General features: G+C 35.1%; 1 protein-coding gene across 6 annotated transcripts in view; it reads left to right on the forward strand.

The window, feature by feature from the left end:
* Positions 1-12,933, forward strand: part of LOC143233776 (lethal(2) giant larvae protein homolog 1-like) — a 36,274-nt gene extending 23,341 nt beyond the window's left edge. For all 6 annotated transcript variants that reach the window (XM_076470421.1, XM_076470422.1, XM_076470425.1 and 3 more), the window contains 7 exons: positions 6,911-7,077; positions 7,495-7,600; positions 8,419-8,539; positions 8,761-8,961; positions 11,573-11,689; positions 12,025-12,149; positions 12,362-12,933. In XM_076470421.1, the coding sequence (XP_076326536.1) occupies positions 6,911-7,077; positions 7,495-7,600; positions 8,419-8,539; positions 8,761-8,961; positions 11,573-11,689; positions 12,025-12,149; positions 12,362-12,369 (845 nt within the window). In that variant the 3' untranslated portion in view covers positions 12,370-12,933. The remainder of the gene's footprint in view (positions 1-6,910; positions 7,078-7,494; positions 7,601-8,418; positions 8,540-8,760; positions 8,962-11,572; positions 11,690-12,024; positions 12,150-12,361) is intronic.
* The last annotated feature ends 7,242 nt before the right edge of the window (positions 12,934-20,175 follow it).

The following is a 20,175-nucleotide window of genomic DNA, read 5'->3' on the forward strand; positions in this document are numbered from 1 at the left end:
ATCAAAGGCCTTGGGGGACATACCCATTGCAGTTACTCCTCATTCCACTTTGAATACTTCCAGAGGAGTCATAGTTGAAAGATTTAAGGATTGTCCCCAATTTGGAGATCCTCGCAGGTCTTTCCAGCCAAGGTGTCTCAGTAGTACACCAAATATTTATTCAAAAATGGAATTCTGGAACCAACAAATGTTCTAATACTAACATTTACTGTCCCAGATTCTCCCACCACAATAAAAGCAGGATATCTGAATTGTAAGGTGCAACTTTATATTCCAAATCCTGTACGATGTTTCCATTGTCAACTATTTGGTCATTCAAAACAATCTTGCTGTGGTTCCTTGACCTGTGCCCATTGTGGTGGTAAAGACCATAATGCCACCAAATGCCAACTCGAACAACATTGTATAAACTATAATGTAACGCATCCCTGTTATTTTAGCTCTTACCCTAAATGGATAGAAGATTAACTGTCTTGAGACATACTTTTTTCTTGCTTGCACAGAGGCTCAAATTACTATTGCCTATTCTGACCAGAACTGTAACCTGTCCTGCTACTATAGTAAGAATCCAAACAGACCTTACTCTATCCCCCTACACAATCTTCATCAGCAAATCTTAATGAAACACTTAATGGAAGTTGGTCCAGGCCAACTGGCCTTCTTTCACTACTCTCTCGGAACTTGATCCTGTCATCTTATGTAAATCATCCATAGATGATTGTATAGCAGCAGTAACCAACAGTATTATATAAGTTGCTACTCGATGCATCCCTAAAACCTTGGCATGTTCCCTACGGCATCCCTGGCCTTAGTGGAATTCTGCCTGTTCTAACACAGAAAACTTGGAAGTGTGCTTGGGATAAATTTCAAAGATACCCCACTCTCTCAAACCGCAATGCATTTCAGCAAGCCCATGCACGCGCTCGGCAAGTTTGACGTCAAAGCCAGAAGGAATCTTAGATACACCTCCAGCATTTCTTCAACTACCAGCACAAAAGTCATATGGGAGAAGATCTGGAGGGTGAGTGGAAGATGTACTTCTGCCCCACTCTCTATCTTAATATCTGATGGCCATGAATTTCCAGATTCATAGAGCATTGCCAATACTCTTGAACTTCTTGTGTATCTAGCTCTTCGAACTTATCCTCTTCCTTTTTAGCCATTAAAACATAGGCGTAGCATCTGCCTCTTTCCTTTACAACTGACCATTTCTATGACTACAATTGCCCTCTTACACTGATGGACCTCAAACATGCTATTCATGGGTCTGGCAATACATCAGTTGACCCTGATAATATACATTGAGATGTGTCACCTTTCCCAGAACTCTTGCTATTCTCCTATCCGTTTTTAATTGGATATATGGCAGGAAAATGTCTATCCAGGTGCTTTGATATTCTGAAACCTGGGAAGGATCCAACAATTCCTTCGAATTACTTTCTCATTGCTTTGACAAGTTGTCTCCGTAAGATCTTAGAGAAAGGATAATCAATACCCATCTTGTTTAGTTTCTTGAATCAAACAACCTTTTCTCACCTACTAAGTGTGGGTTCCATAAACACTATGATAGACCACTTAATTTGCCTTGAAACATCAATCAGAGAAGCCTTTTTAAGGTGACATCTTGTTACTATTTTTTATTTAGAAAAAGCTTAGATACAATATGGAGATATGGCATCTTATGAGACCTTCACTCATATGGATTGTGTGGACACGTGTCCCTTTTCATCCAACAATTCTTAATGAAGTGCCCATTGAAAGTGCATGTGGGTTCAACACTTTCTCATTTTTTCCCACAGGAATTTGAAGTCTCTCAGGGCTGTATTCTGAGTGTCACACTTTATTATAAAGATTAATGCCATCACTAAACAGCTACCCCCCTACAATTGCAAATGGTCTTTGTTGATGATTGTCACATCTCGTGTTGGTCATTGCACATGAGGTTTATTGAATAGCAGCTACAAACTGCAATCAATCTTCTACTGAAGTAGACCATGGCAAATGGTTTTAAACTTTCACTTTCTAAAACCGTTTGTATACGCTTCTGCCACAAACAGGGAATCGACCCAGATCCAGAACTGTCTTGATGATGTACTTCCTGTCGTCCGACACAAAGTTCTTAGATCTTGTATTTGATTGTAGGTTAAATATTACGCATCAAGCAACTTTGTATCAAATGTCTAAATGCATTGAACATTCTCCGTGTCCTCTCTTCTTCTTTAGGAGCACATTAATACTCCGTGCTCAATATTTATCACGCCTCCACCGATCCAAACTTGACTGTGGTTTATGGTTCTTCCAAAACCTCGGCACTAAAAATATTGGATCCTGTCCATCACCATGAGGCTTCAGCTTTGCATTGGAGCTTTTTGTACTTTTCCCATGCAAAGTCTATGTGGAATCTCGTGAATCCTCTATATTTGCTGTTGGCAACTGTCTCTAATGTATGCTTCCAAACTTCGATCCTTTCCACAGCATCCCACCTGAAGTTGTTTTCCAATCACAATGGACCACACTTTTTGATAACAATCTGCCATTGTTCTTTTTAGTCTCCGTATCCAGGTACAATTAGAAGATTTGGATTTATCCTTGAATAACATTGCAGTTTCTTCAAATCAGCCTATTCCATCATGGCACATTACTGTCCCCAATTGTAACCTATCTTTGAGTCATCTGAGGAAAGCATACACCCAATTGGAATTATTGCTTTTTCTTTACTGAACATCTCTCACATGATCCATTCATTCCTATATATATATATATATATATATATATATATATATATATATATATGCATGCACGCGGTACCAAATCGGGTGACTCAGTGGGCTAAGCCATGATTTGTGACAGTTCGATTGTGGCACACAGACTACACCCTAGAATTTCTGTTTTCACTGCCAAATTGTATGCCATCTCTCTTGCCCTAAATCATGTTGAAATTGTACAATATATTCAGACACACTCGGTTGTCTATTGGCCCTGGAATCATTCAATGATGGTCGCAACTCTCTTGCCCTAAATCATGTTGAAATTGTACAATATATTCAGACACACTCAGTTGTCTATTGGCCCTGGAATCATTCAATGATGGTCGCAACTCTCTTGCCCTAAATAAATATATTTACCTTAATTGCCCTATACTGTACCACATCTTGTCTGGCACAGATACCCTTGTAGCTTTGTGCCAATAAGCATTGAATACCTACCACAGCCATCTTTTTTCTATGCATGTTGCAAGGTTTTTTCAAGTTGTATTCACGATTTAATTTACTTTTCAAGGTATGCCAATAGATGTTGCATAAAAATGTAGTTAACATATTTCAGTAGTTTTTAATTTTATAAGGCAAAACAAACTTAATGTACAAGAACTGTGACATTTTATTTCTAGCCACCTTTTCTTTTACTTACTGTTTCTCAAACAAGCACAAAATTTCATGTAAAGTATCCATTTATAATTTTTTCATAATTCAGGCAAAGCATAAGTTTTGTGGCTTTCAATCTTATTTAATTAGAGCCAGCAAATGGGAAAATTGGATTCTTGCCATATTGCCATACCCACCTGTCACATCCTCTTTCAGAAACTACCAGTAGTTTTCTTTTGATTGTATTTTATATTATTCATAACCAGTAAACAAAAACCTTTACTTTTGTATTAAATAACGTACATTACATTGCTTTCTGTATGGAGAATTTTTTTTCCTTTTTAGTTTAAGCTTTCTTACCAAAGGAAACATGTCAGTTAGCTCAGATGAATTTGTAATAGCACTTATCACAATTACAAAAGCAAACAAATTCCCATAATTATGGGACATTGTACAACATCTATTAAGCAGGCAATTTTTTTATGGTATTTATTTAATTAAACTATTTTATGCAGTACAATAATTAATATTAGAAAAAAAAGACCCAAATTTTGTCGACAATAGTCAATGGCAAAAAGACCCAAATTTAGTACTTTGTATTTCATGTGTATTTACTATCATAAAACTAGGAAGTGTTTTTAGGTTAAAGTAGGTAAAATAAATTTTAATGGTGTATGCTTCTGAGTAATTTGTACACAAGGCAGTTCAATAGTGTAACACAAGCTACACATGTATCTGGTTATTTGTGTGTGTGTGTGTATGTGTATGTAAAGTTTGTAATATCTACAACTTTAATAAATGTCATAAATGAAATGTGAGGTTAATGGAAAAGTTTATCTTAATATAAAAATACTTTTGGATAAGTTTGCATGAACACATTTCTTTAGTGAAATTACTTCATTTAAAATGTTTTTTGTGGGCATGTACAAAGCTTGTTGTACAAGTTTTACTCTTCTAGAAATGTACAGTGTATTAAGTTACAATATACTTAAGGGAAATAAAGGAAATGTATACAAAATGACCTATAGCTATGTAAAAAGGAAGGCTGAAGATTCCAGGTATAATTAAGAGATCTTGTGTGAAAGGATGTACAGTAGATCCTGGTATTTAAGACCACCCCTTCTGCAGAGCAATAGTGGTCTTAAACAGTAGGTGGTCTGTTATTGCAGGAGCCCATTTTTTGCATGTTCTTTTTATTTGTACATATTTTGAAGTTAACAAAGAAAACAAAAAGGCTTTTCATTTATTTCATATATTTTTTTCTTAGCAAAAAAACCAAAACAAAACAAACTAACAGCAATATGTACAAAAACAATTTTACAATACATGTAGACTCTAACTTTTATTTACAGTTTGAAAAAGTCCTGAATGCACAACTGTTTTTTTTCTGGTCTGCTGAGCCAACACAGTCACTGACTTCTGTCCACTCTGAACAATATTCAAAAGTTCTGCATTGTTCTGGGCCACTGCACACTTTCGAAGATACTCTAGGCATCTAGCCATCTCCTTGTTGTCTGGAACAAAGTCGTCTCCAGTTTCCTGGTCTTGTTGCTCCTCCTCTGGCTCCTGGTGCTCACCAGCAGCTGCTTCATCGAGCTCCTTCTGCCAGTTGTCTCCAAACTGGACAGTGCTGACTACGTCACTGTCGCAGTCGGTGAAATCCTCCCAGGATGTACCACCCAGGACACGCTTAAAGTCTGGATCTGCTGTGGGTAGCTCCAGTTGTGGTGTGTTTTCTGTGGCTGGAGCAAAAGCTACAAAACCACACTTCCAAAAACAGTTGATCACTGTCTCGGCGGTAACACAATCCCATGCTTATTTACACCAGTACACCATGTCCAGAATGTTCACAGATCGTGCGATGTCTGTTGCAAGGTCTGTTTCATTCATTTGGAACAGCACATGCCTCACAAGCCACTTCCTGTAATGCGCGCCTTGAAAGCACAGATGATTCCTGCGTCGCATGGCTGTAGCTTTGTTGTGTTCGGAGGCAGGAAATGCAGCTTGGCATTTGACAGGGTGATGGTGGGGTGAGCGGGGCAGTTGTCCACAAACATAAGGATTTTCCTCTTCTGCAGCTTCATTTTATTGTTAATAGTTGTGAGCCAATCCCCGAAGATAGTGCTGGTCATCCACGCCTTCTTATTGTGTTTATATATTACGGGAAGCGATGATGTTGACAGGCTGCCAAAACAGCGGGGCTTGGCAGATTTCCCGATCACTAATGGGGTCAGCTTCTCGCCGGAGGCACTGCACGCGAGTAAAATGGTGAGCCGCTCCTTGGAATTTTTGCCCCCACTGCAAGTGTCCCCCTTCTTGACAAGTGAACAGGTGGGTAGGGCTCTATAGAACAGCCCTGTCTCATCTGCGTTGAAGATATCCTTCAACTCATAGCCCTCAGTAATAGCTGCCAGGCGCTTGTTCCAGTCATCGACTGCTGCTTCTGCATTCAACACTTTCATGGACAGATTGTTGCATTTATGGAAAGCCTCTAGCCAGCCTGTAATATAGAAAACAAAACACGCGTTAAAATTTGCGAAAGTATCTTAAACTTATTCAAGTCAAGTAAAACAAAAGTGAATGCATATTAAAACATTTTCGGTTATCAAGCTGGAAATTTATAGGCCTAAATAATTACCATTGGAGGCAGTGAAGTAATCCAGATTCATTTCTGTGGCTTTCATCAGTGCATATTCCTTTAAAGCTATGCCAGTAACAGGGTGGTTTTTGGCACGTGCGGCACAAAACCAGTCCCCCACACTTTCGTTCAGCTCCGTATAGACTGTTTTCCGTGCTTTCTGATATTTTTGGCCAGTGTTAGCACCATTTTGCCACAGTGACATTATTTTTTTCTTTGTCATGCTCTGTATTTGTCTTTCCAACGTTCATGGATTCTGCAATTTTTCTGCAGCTTTTGCTGCCTTCAAACAACTTTACAACTTTCACACGATCTTCTAGTGAAAGCACTTTGCGTTTTCGACAATCAGCCATGACTTCAGAATGAAGATAGACGTTTTGAATATGTGTAGAGCAAAAGAATCAAATTGAAACTGATTTTTAATAAATATATGCCTCCTATTTATACCTTAACCGAACTGATCATTTTTGGTATGATTTGGTTTACCAATTGGATGCGACATGTTTGTTCAGCAATTATCAATGAAAAGCTGGCGTATGGGGGTGGTTTTGTTTGTTTAGCAATATTTTACATCAGTACATTGGACAAAACTGTCAATTATCAGACGTGAGGTATTATGAAATGACCGTTAAGACCAGCATTTAAGCGACCAAACGACCGGTTTTTGATCACACACGGGCGGTCTCTGGTCACGTCCAGCGGGTGGTCGGTCACTACGGGGAAAATAACATTGAAAGCCCTCCGTTGGCAGAAATATGGTCGGAAACACCGGGTGGTCGGCGACAGCGGGGGTCGTCCAAACCAGGATCTACTGTAATCATACATTGTAAAAATGTTGAATTAGAAATCCATGATCTAAGAATACTAGACAGTGAGAGTAATTCTATTAAAACGTTTTAATTTTTGTCAGTGAAAGAGATTCAGTTGAAACATAGGGCACCAGTTGTGTATATTGACATCATTGACCATAATGGGTATCCTTTGCCAGACCCTCTGGAGGTCAAAAAAGATCTGGCCAAACAACCAGACTTCACTGGCACACACAGGGTTTTGATATGTTCAGAAGAACAATTTAAGGTAGGTTTCTGTAATTTTATTACTTGAACAATGAACTTGTTTTGCAAATTATTTTAGGAAATGTTTTTTTTAAAAGATTACTTCTGTTATTGGTAATTCCCCATTACTCCCTAGTTTGAATGACCCTATTGCTTTAGGGCATTTCCCATTTATTTCAGACCTCTTGTCTGTTTCTTTGTAAATGTGAATGGTCTCCAGATGTAATTTGGATTAGATACTGATAGTTGGATTTCTGAGTATTTGTGTGAAGCCCACAATTAAGTATTTTGTACATGTATCCATAGTTGTTGGAGGACGTTATGTTGTTCTGTCAGTTTGGTTCCAAATGGATATTTTAATATTCCCACACTGTTGCAATGCACGTATTGGTGATACATGTCTGCTAATAAGTTTCCTGGATGAATGTTTTTTCTCTAGATCTTTACCCTTCCAAGTCTAAAGCCATATAGAAAGTTCAAGGTAACTGCTCATGAGGGATCGCATGTGAGAAAAGTTGCAATGTCCAAATTTACTTCTGTTACTGGTGAGTTGCATTGAAACAAACTAAATGCATCCTTAACAGTTTTATAACTAAGTTTGTAGTATGTTGCTCACAACTTCGTATTTTTAGGCTTGCATGTCAAATTCAACATAATTAAAATAGAGTATAGGGCTACAGAGTAATACATATTACAGTAATATAATGTATCAAAACAAGTGATGGGATTGTATTTACTCCATTTTTGTTGGATCTGATTTTATGCACTTAATTTGACACTTTTTTCTTGAAGTTAAAGTATGTGACTTTGTTTCTTTTTATAAAGTCAAACTTGGGGAAGGGGAAAGATACATTTTAGAATTAGCCTTGTACATACTAGTTTTTCTTAAGAGCTCAATTTTAGTTTCCCTTAAATCAATTTTGATTTTGGCAAGTACTAAATGAAATCATTGGTGTCATTTATGAACATCATGTGGCACTTGTAGTACCTTTTTTTTTAGGAGGAAAATCATGATAGTTCTGAACCAAACGGTACTAATTAACTTTCAAATCAAAAACAAAAGTAGCTTTGACATGGTATGATGTAATTGTTTATACCAACCTCAGGTCAGACTTGCATGTAATTTTTTTTATTTTTTTTTTCCTCCAAACAAATCCTAAAAGGGACATCAAACTAACACTTGTGGGTGTCTGTCAGTTTAAATAAACATTTGAAGTGTTGTAACAGTAAAGTGATTTTACTTGAAATTAGTTTGCCTTTACTTTAATACATTACAGTAGAAAAGTAATCTACTATGTGGTAGATAGAATCTAGGGACAAAACTTCTCCTAATAAACCCATAAGTACAGTTAATTCCTTCTAGATTCATCCTACTCGGAATATTGCATCATCTGCTTGACAAATCAAGGTGATATCAGTGTTTACACTGTACCTGACCTCCGTAGACAGCTGGTTCAGTCTTGTATGAAGAAGGAAAACATTAGGTAAGTTTTTAACTTGCCATAATAGCCTAAAGAAACTTGTAATAGTAACATTTAACATACATGTTTTCCATTCGTGCTTGTTTTATCTTAACTGTAAATAGACAAGGTTGCCTTCTTTTGTCTTTTCAATAAACTTTTGTCAAATAGTCTACACTACTTAACAGTATGAAATAAAACTGCAAAATATTAATTTAGTTTTTAATGTGTGCTTGTTCTTCTAGTGGCATTTCAAGTTTAATGTGTACCAAGAACGGTCAGTGTTTCTTTCTCCACTCACCATGCGAGTTTTCTCGGTTTACGTTATCTACCACAAGTGTTACCAAAGTACGATGTATACTTGAACTGCCAGAAGGTGCCAGGCCTACTACTGAAACAACTCCACAAGAAGTTGATGTGACAGAATTGAGCCCAGTTGTTGAAAAGTCAGCATAGTTTGTTTTCTATTTGTAATAAACCTTAAAAACAACTTGTTTTTTTAAATATATTTGCATTATCTCACTTGTAAGGTTTATGGTGATTTAAAATAACGTTTTTGGTCATTGTTTTTAGAATACTTTGAATCATTGTCTGATTGTCAAGCTTAAGTCTTAGAATAAATCATGCAGTTCTGGGTCTGGATGACAGGTACTGTGCTGCATAAACAATTACATGGCAAATTAAATTTATAGTAATCTAGGTATGACAAGGCAAAACCACTATTATAATTTCATTTTTTTATGGTTTGTAACTTTTCATTTCAACATGGAGTGCAGTTGTCACAATCACTTAGGCCAACATGGTGTTGCATATTTTAAAATTGTTCTAGGGTATTCTTCACCTGCTCCAGTAAAACTGTTACCATGAAGGTTTAGGGAAACATGACCCTAGTGTTGCATGGAGTTTGAAAGACTAAGTGTGATGTCTATATTTCTAGGTGTCTTAACGTGTTGAACGTACAGTAAGAATGCAGCTTCAAAGGTAACTTTCTGTGCTTAGTGTGTACTGACCAGTTTAACATTGGTTGAATACAAGTCAGTTCTACAGTCTAACTCTTTAATGATGGATGCTTCAGTGTGTCTGCTATTATGAATGAAGTCTTTAAAGAATGTTACTTTGTATGTTTTTCATCCTTTTTATATATATAGCAGATTACAGGACATTGTTTGTAAAATCTGGTTTTAATTGTCTGTGTATTGACAAGTGTCCAGATTTAGATTAGGTTCCTTACAACTCTTGTGGCCTATATTATTAAATCTGGTACTGAAAAATAATGAGTGATGGGTATTTTTAATATACTAATTGGAATTGGAAAGACTTGACTAAAGAAAGCTGTTGCAATGTGAACATTAAAACCCCCTAAACTAGTGAGTTGTCATTATTGTTGGGCTAATTTCTTCTAACAGTGGCCAGTATCGGGCAAAATTTACATGGGAAATTTAATTTAATTACAATGTTGACAGCATTTTCTTTGAAATATATTTGTGAGATTTTATTATTATCAAACTTGTAACCAAATAAGTTGTGCATATATTATTAAGGTAATGTATACATTACAAACTGTCTTAAAAAGTGAGGGGTGTTTGTGCACAAATGACAAGTCCTTCATAGACATTGTAAGCTGTATGAAACATTGACTTACAAGTTACTTGTAACTTGGCTTGCCTCTTTCACAAACTTCTCATGTTGTTGGGATCTGGTAACAAGACATTATTGATGTCTGTTAATGAATATTCATAATTAAATCTACATTGGAGCATTTGGTGAATAGGCAAGTTATGAAGATGTGCAGTTCGTGATGGATACTTGGTTATGATGGCAGAACTATTTGTATACTGTCTGAACTATTAGTTTCCAGATACTGTGTGCATAAATCTTAACATCTGATATAACTGTTTGTACTACATCTGTAACAGTTGCTGTCAAAACTGAATAGAAGAGATGCACTTGGCAGAACAATGTTAAACTATTCCAGTACTTGTAAAGGATGAATCTTTAGTGACAAACATAACTTATGAAGAACAAGTCCAACTTTCCTGAGTTGAAACCAGTATAAGTGGTGGGCAAGAAACTTCATAGACATGGTTACAATACAGGAATAAACTGCAAGAAAGTTGATACACTGTTCTAGTTGATACTTTAGTTAGGTTTTGTTCAAGTGGTGACAGATGTTCCTGTTCTTTGTAGAGCTATTATTCTTGGTTACCTTTAAGTAATGTTCAAAGGCTGATGTTCCAATCTAGTGACATTATTTAAACCCTCCTCTATGCTGATATGAGTGTGGATATAACATGCCCAGAGATAGTTAGGTCTTGTGTTTTTGCTGCATGGTATTTTCTAAGTAGAAGGGTTTTTCCACAGAAGTTAAGACTCTGTATATAATGTTCACAGAGTAGCACAGTTTGGAGTTTCTAGAACCATAATCACTAAGTATCTTGACACTTATAGGACAGGTTCTTTATTCATGCAACAAAAAACAATACAATAAAACAAATATGGACAGGAATGTCAAACTGTTAAAAGGGAAGGTTACTGTTAACCTTATTACCTGATTGACTCCTCCAGGGTTTAATGAATGCCATAAACTTAACCCAAGACTTTAACAACTTGAAAGTAAAATCCTGTTAAAAGCTGCTTTAACCAGTGTCACTAAACCCAAATACAATGTTTAACTTTTTAACAGTTGGTAATGTGATCCTTCAGTTCAAAAGACTTGTTCCTACTGAATGTTGGTCAAGGGTGAGACTGTCTGACCCATATGTGATTAACCAGTAAGAACTTTTGTTTTTGGGTGTAACATTTGTCTTTAACTGGAAGAAAGTTGCCATATTGCCTTGTAGCAAAGGTAAAGTATTCTTCTTCTCTTTTTTTTGTGTGTGTGTGTGTGTGTGTGTGTCCAAATGAAGGAATTTAGTGTCTGTATAACAAAAACAAAGTTTCTTTCTATACACTTAAAATATTTCAGGATTTCTACATATCAACACACTTAAGGCTACTGTTCTGTGCTGGACTTAGTTTACTCATTACTAATGTTTTGTGATACTATAAATTTACCAGGGACAAGATAGAAGGTAAGGAGGAGAAACATGATGGTGTAAATGATAATGGTGCCTTAAGTGATGAAGAAAAAAAAGACCTGGACATTACTGTGGACAGCATTAAGGACCACCTAGTGTAAGTATGAATGAAGATTTGTAAATAAGAAAAACCTAATTGTTGTGGCTATCAATTGAAAAACAATGTTAATAATACTTTAGAAGTAATTACTGACTGAAATTTTGTTTTCAGTAGACATGCTAATTAACATAACACTGAAGTTACTGACATGGTATTGATGTTTAGGGTTGTTAAGGTGGTTTTCTACCAGGGAGATGTAGTTTTTGATTTGTTTCATGTAACTAACATGGTGTCTACAGGCCTCTAATAGTGATTTTTTTTTTTTTCTTGTGTTTGCAAAAAACATTTAAAGTACCATAACTTGTTATCAACTACATTTGTGTTTATGGCAGAAATTTGTCTGTGGAAGGCAACTCATTTATATCGGTTGAACTCACTCACTGTTCAAAAAGCATAAAAACCCAAGAGACCAGTACAACAGTTACCAGCGAGATAATTAACCATGCCACAGTCCAAGGTAAAAGTTGTTTTGATCTTGTATTACAGTGCTATGGATTATTTTCACACTCGTAGTGAAGGCTTACTTGGTTATAATTGTTTTGTTGCATCTAATATTAGACCTTGTTTTTAATTATTTGTTACCAGGTAGATATTAGCTGTTTCAACGTTTATAATATTTATAACTATGAATAGTATTTTCTTAATTCTTTGGTCACTTTTTTCTTTCAGCTGAGTAAGTGGCTGTATGTGAGTGAGCTGAACCATATGGATAATGGAGTTCGGTACAGGTGTTCCTTCCTCAGTGTAGTCTGATATGGAGTGACGTGCACTAAATTTTGGTGTTTCAATTTTTGTTACTTTTCTACCTTTGCTCTTTGGAGAAGGTTGTCCACTGTATGCTACTTTGGTACTTTGATCATGTGACCACTGTTGGTTTATTGCTGAATTGTGGATAAATCATGACAGAAACAAACATTTTGTATTCAAATAAAACAAACTTATGGAATGAATATGTAAGCAATAAGTTCTTTTTTATGGTTAATATTTTGTGATTTTTATTAGCCCCTGCTAAAACTAAACTGAGCAGCTCTATTTGTTAAGTATTTAACTTGTCATAAACAATTTGTGATAATTTTATTACATTTATCAGCTGGTTTTGTTTCAGAGCTGTATACCACTAAACTCATTCTTGGTTAAACAGTTTCATACTGCACGATGTTTGAGTGGCTTCTCTTCACGTTCAGTTCTGTTTACTTGACTTGTTTGTTGGTGTTACTTGGAATAAACACTTTATACCAATATGCCTGGGCTCTGCGTGTTTTTAAATAAAACAAGTATGTAATTAAGCTCTTAAAACTAGTAAGAACATGGCATACAGTGTAATTTAGTTAAGTATTAAGTTTTCTCTCCTGGCTGCTGAGGCTATAGGTCAGCTTCACTTGTAATATTAGGTAAAAAGTCACGTTAAGTTCCCCTGTGAGGACCTGCATAAAAAAGTGATCATGGGGATCCACATAGATAGGTGTTCTGGCATCTCTTGACACTGCAGTGGAGTAATATTACAGCAGTAATTCTCTTCCTTTCTATTGGATAAAGAAACCAGTAAACTTGGACTGATTTCTCCAAATGTGCTGCCATGATAACTTAAACATGCAGTCTATCTTATGACAATCTTAAAATACAGGAGTAAGATGTTACATAGTGTAGTGTCAACTAAAGTGTGGTAGTAATTATAAAAACGTAATGCTAGGTGTTCCATGTTCTCTAGTTTTACATGGAGCACCTGTATTTTCATTCTTTCAATTACAAAAATGATACAATATTTTGTTATTCTGAAGTTTTCACTCTGTTACGTATGTAATTCACAACATTTCCAATGTGATAGTTTTGGTTAATTTATCATAAAAACAATATTTGTACCTAGAGAAATGTGGTGGAAAATTCTCAATTCCTAGTACCATCTTAGTTTACATCCTGTAGTACCTCTTACTGGAAAGCACTTATTACAAGTTAGTTACAATACTTAGAACTAATACACCAAAAACAAAACTATAGCCTGCATGTATGCCATTTGTTTGCAGAAATTTAAGGCACTCCTAACTACAAATAAATGTGGACCTGTGTATTGCTGTTTCTCCAATTCTATGAGAACAGTGTGAAACTGTTACAAACAGGTTTATATAACCTAGACATTAGATTAATTTTATCAAAGAGTTAGCTTTACCTGTACTTTAAGTGTACAAAACTATTCATAAACATTATGAACTAAACATTACTTAAGTATCAATTGATTGTATCAAGATATTGATCACTAAATACATGTTTCTGTGGTAAAACATTTAGAACCAGCCAAGAGGTGAAGTTGGATGTATATAAGATTACACTAAGTTGATCTGAAGAAACTAATAGTAGGAATGTCAAATTCCATGACAAATTGAAACTCTAACCAGACAATAGTAAAACTGATACTTGTTAACACCAGGATAACTGGTTCTTGCTACCCTTGCTTTATCACCTCAGTTAGAACAGAAAGTCCTTAAGCAACTGTATGGAAACTCTCAAAAAGTACCACTAACATCAACTGCTAAACATGAAGTAGAGTTTGAAATATTGGATGTTTTAGACTAGATGCTGCTGATGATAAATGTGGTTGAGTCTGTATATTTGATCAAATGAGAAGTACAATCTCAAATGACCTTTCCTGTTAGATCTAGGGTTTACAACATAGAAGAGATGAGAGGGGGGGGGGATAGGAAATAGGTTGGATACTTTGGTCAAGATGACGAATGCAGGTGAGGATGACTGGGTAAAGGTAGGGAACTTCTACATAAAGGGACTTCCAATAGCCTGGAGCAAGATGCCCTTGATATATGGAACACTAATTTGGCTTTATTGGTAACAGGCACACAGGAGGACAAAATGTGGGGATAGCACATACAACGTTAGGATGTTTTGGGGTTTGGTAGGACTCGTGGAAGAGATTTTGAATATGTGGTCAGGAGATACTTTAAAATTTAGACTTATCTTGCAGTTATGTTTTGTGCTAAGAATTGTGTTCAACAAAAACATGCAAAGCATAATGTATCATTTTAGTGAGCTAGCTATAAATTGTGATTAACTTCAGACATACAAAGCACAAATGTGTGTGTGTGTGGATCAGTCTCTAATGCAGTTTGGCAACCAGGACGACAGATTGGTCTCAATTTGGAAAGGCAGTGTTTTTGTCATGTCTGATCTGGAGGGTTATTAGTTTCTTCTTTGTGTGAGGACTTTTCCTAATGGTTCTATTGATCACTTGTGTGTTAAAACTGCTCAAAAACTTCAGTCTTTGTACTCTGTCTTCTTCACATGCAAGACTACTCTCGAACATGTGTTCACTAAGTAGGCTTGCTGCAGCCATATCTTTAGATTTGCTTGCATGTACTTAGAAGAATCAGCTGTTTTGACTTTACAAAAACATTTGGTAATTTTAATTTACATTGTGTGGCATCTAGAAGATGAGTCAATTCTTCATTAAATGGAACAACAATAAAATCAGAATACACTACTGAAAGTGACAATTGACTTTGCAACGGAAACCTGGACATTCAAAGGTAGAAAATTTTCTTTTGAATACAAATGTTGTGCAAGAAGTACCAATGGAGCAGGCCTTGCTTTGATTAAAATAGCTTTAACAAATTATTTTTTCACTTCATTGATTTTAATCAAAATATTTAACTAGTAAAAAAGTTTTTACAAAACAAAATCACTAGTAATATGGTTCATTTAATTAAAACAAGTCATGGTATTTTAATCCAAGCAACACTGGTTAACGAGCTCGTAACCTGTATGAGTTGTACACTTACCTATATATTCATGTTAATGTACATGCCTGTAAGAAGTTCTAAAGGTGAACTATGCAACATAACTTGCTAGCTTTAATTAAATGTAGTCAATCATTTATTTTGTTAATACAAAATATTTATTTGTTAATTACGGATTTAGACAATGGGCAATCTATACTGTACTCGTCATGAAGTTCGAACCCCAAAGGGTAGTGTTATACACCCAAGCTTCCCTGTGAACCACTGGAAATCTAAAGTGTTCATTATAGAAATCGTTTCATTTTTTTTATTTCCGACTAATTGTTTCATATCTTGGGTAAAATTTCTAACAGCAATTAAGACTTAGCTTCACACTTGAGCACGTGTTGAAGTAATCGGTCGTACAACAAACTAATTTCTATTTTTTTTTAAATAAGCCTAGAAATAGTTAATTATATTATCCACAGTCGGAATTCAACTTCAATATTGGCTGCAACAACGTGGTTTGGGATTGTAGGCTATGCCTGACACAAGTAAATGAACAAACATGTTTATTAACCAGGACTACTTTCAAATAAACTAGTCAATTTAGATGTAAGGCGGTACATGCCTGGGTGAAAGAGGGTAACAAGGATGTAAGGCTATTGTTGGTTCTTCTGTTAAATATATTATGCAACAAAGTTTCAAATTATTAATGAAGAAAGCGCGTGTTTAGTACTGGATCGATTGTCGAATGTTTTAGCATTATTTCGAATGTTTAAAACAAGGTTTAGTCGGTTTTCAAAATTATGTAATATTCTTGTATATCTAGATTATGAAAACGTTAATGATTATCTCCCTAGTAGGTACTGTATTAATGTAAGTTTGTTAATTTAAAAGGAAATTTCCACGAAAAAGTACTAAAACAGATTGTATTATATAGTAGTTTTCAGTGCAAAGGTCTGGATCGTGTATATTACTTCCGATTTGTATCATTACAAATGTTACCATATTCTATAACACAATGCCTCATTAAAAACCTTGGCTAATAATAAAATGGATCACTCCTGATGTTATATGGTAATCTCTATGTGAAGCTGTCAGATATTTGATCTGCAGTATGAAAACGTTTAACTTTTTGACATTTTATCTTAAGTGTTTTCGTACTGTTATATCAACTGTATTCTTTGAAGACAAGTTTTAACTAATTTATAAAGTTGAAGTACCATGTTTATATAACAGATGGCGCGAGCCCAAAAGGTTAAATGAAAAGTTAGAACTGAAGGTATCGTGTACTTTGTAATTTATATTGTAGAGAAAACTATGAATTGAAATATGACAATCTCAACTTTCTTGTGTTGAAATTAGTTATCTTTAGTTGGAAGTCTGTATTTTACGTACGCGCGTTCTAAATTGTTGTATAAAATAAAAAATACGAACGCTAATGTGAAGAAATATTGGTTAAATTAATAATGATGTAGCATGTCCATTAATGTCTTAGAAATATTAAGTAAAATTTACTCCAGGGGAACCGTATCCATCTGGCATGGTGAGTTTATGGTAATGGAGAATTTAAAATTAAAATCTGAGTAAGAACCAATCAATGAGAGTTCAGAACATTCAAATCCCATTACGCAGATAACAAACAGTTCGCATAAAACAAACTTCTTCTAAACCAATCCTAACTGACGATGCGTCTTGAAAAATAAATGAAACTCACAAAAACCGCTTGGGAATTAGGTTTTAAATTCAATTACATTCATTTTTACAAAGGCTAGATCCAAGTTAATATCTTTTAGGTTATATATGACCCATCAGGAGATATATTTAATGTATGGTTTTTCGGAACTTATTGTAATGAGATTTTATTGGAATTTCAAGAATGGATGTTTTAATCCATTGATAAATAGTAATTTAAACATTCCAGATAACCACGTGAATATTTATATATGAACCTGTTATAATTCAACATTTTAAAGTAAAAAATATGCACACATGTTGCATTAAATACGGCAACTAAATATCATATTTCCTGCTATAGCTTATACACTTAGAGGTTATCACACACACACACACACACACAAAAGACAAGATCACTTTCTAACACTCGTTCCACTTTTTATGTTCGATGCTACTTTACTCCATTGTGTTGAATTTTTATAACTCTGATTATGCTCCTAAGGAATTGGTAATTGGAAACTTTTAACAGCCTCTCTGCTCCTTCTCGAGATGTGATTGTTTGTTATGTGCACTAACCAAGTTCCAAGTGTTTTTATAGACCATCCTGTGAAACATCTGTGAAGTTTGGAGAACAGGAAAAAGTCGGTTGTCGTGGAACAGCTAACACTAAACAGTTCCTGTTAGAAAGTGACGATTCAACAAAACTTGTCAATTTGTCTAATGAAAGACATGGAATGAACTTATCAACACGTTATTTGATGAATTTTACCAGCGATGAAACAGTAGTTTTTCCTCTGGATTAAAAAATGCACATAAAAAAAAAAATCTAAATTAGTCATCGATATTTTCGTCTAATGTACCACGAACGTTTTCTGGTGGTGAAGATTTGAAATATTTTTAATGTATGTACAATGTTTGAGATGTACGAAGTTTATGGCAACTGAATGAAGATTCTTATTTAATATGAACAGGACTCGGTGTCTAGTTCTTGAAGAAAATTTGATTGAGAGGGTGGGTAAATTTTCCATCATTTATGGGAGGTTGTATATCGTATTTCATATGGTAATTTGACGTATTAATCTGTGTTAACAAGTTTGATTCATTAAAATATTTCCCGAATAATTAACTGTAAATTATATAATGTATTATTAACGATAGAGGGCTAGTCGTACTTGCTTACAACGATTTACATGTGATTTGTAGCCATAGGTGCCACTTACGAGATGCTTGTTGACACCTATAAATAACATTGACAATGATTTTATACAGTTCAATGTTGTTAAGGTTTACCTGCTGTTTTGTTGCCGCTATTTCCGCAGATAGTTACGAAGAAGAAAACAACGTGAGAAACAATATTAATAGAATCTTCCAGTGGTCTTTATGACACACTTTAATGAGTTATCTTCGTAAGCGAGTCATCTGGAATCAACCACGTACGAGCTGAGCTTCAATAAATTTGTGCTTTTCGTTTGCTTTAGTATAGTTCTGGAAGCACTGAAGGGTATATGTTAATTAGTATGTATGATTTAAAACACTTCTCGCGATTCTTTTTACATATGTAACAAGTTGCAACTGTCGTGACTTAACATGCTGTGGCTTGACCATGTAACTGAAATTTAAGAATAAAAATAAAACATTATAAGGGTTGATGAACCGTCTCCCCTTTCATTATGTTGATTTTGTAATGTAACTGACTTAATATTTTTGGTGGAATTATTTGTAACACTAGTTACCAGTAATCCTGTTACATTGAAACAAACAGAATTACGTGAACAGGTTTGTCCTGTGTAGCACATGGGCTATAGTGTATAAATAACAAAGTGTCTGTTAATTCTAAGTTTAATGGGAAATGGACACTCGCCATTAATGTCGCCAGAGTTGATCTCGGTAATTATACCATCGTGTCCAGGCTAAATACTACAGAAACGAATCAACGTTACTATGACTACCAAATTAACTCGTCATTCGTTGTTACGAAGCAAGAAATATTTTTTGAGTAAACAGGAAGACATTATCAGGCCATGACGCTTGTCTCAGAATTCGAAGGTCTCGGGCCACCTTTTTAGCTGTGGGAGCATTATAATGTTTCAGTCAATCCTACTATTCATTGGTAAAAGAGAAGTCCAAGCGTTTGCAGTGGATGGTGATGACTAGCTGCCTTCACTTTAGCCTTACACTGGTAAGTAAGGGACGTCTAGTGCAGATAGTCCTCGTATAGTTTTTCGCGAAATTAGAAAAACAATAGGCCTTCCTTGTTCATTCCGCCATGGTAGTTTGTTTAATTGTTACTAGGTGGCGTTGTTTACCAGTAATCACGTAAAAAAATTATATCTTAATTATAGGATGGTTACGATTATAAGTCAATACCGAAGTTGATAAGAGGCGAATAACTAACTATATAGGGCTTCGTTTCTCGTGTCAATAGAACATCGCAACGCTAGTCTGAACATTCTGTTCTTGATGTAAATGTTAAGCACAACAAAGTCGACTTTTTTTTTACACGTATATTTGTATGTAAAGCGCAATTTAAAATTCAAGTGCTTAAAATAGTACACATAAACGTATTATCGATTCTTATGTTAGAAAAAAACACAAAAACAAACGTGATCCTACCCTTACATAATTCTCGCTATATCTCGTCTTGAACGAGGTTCCACAAAATCTTTGGGTGTTAACGTTTCATAACTTCTGTGTGTTCGGTAAAAAAATATTAATTGTGATAAACGATAAAATATTTTTTTTAAATACTTTCTTTCTAGCAAGTAAAAGCTCAAGTCGATTAGACCTAACAAATGAACGTACACCGGAAAGATAGACATTCGTATCCAAGTTCTTTTTGATTTAGAAAGTTACAAGTCACACAATATACACAATTCAGAGGTAAAAGTTAACCAACATTCGAGTACTGATGGATCTATTTCAGAGCGATAATTAGGCATAATATTTATATGATAAATAAGCAAGACGTATAATAAGTAGAAAACTGTTTAAATTTCTTATAGTTATTTTAAAAAATAATGTAAGGTCTTTGACAAATACCTTCTAACTTCCTTCCAACATTCATTTTTCAACAATTCGTAA

This window comes from Tachypleus tridentatus, chromosome 12, assembly GCF_004210375.1.
Source record: "Tachypleus tridentatus isolate NWPU-2018 chromosome 12, ASM421037v1, whole genome shotgun sequence".
Lineage (NCBI taxonomy): Eukaryota > Metazoa > Arthropoda > Merostomata > Xiphosura > Limulidae > Tachypleus > Tachypleus tridentatus.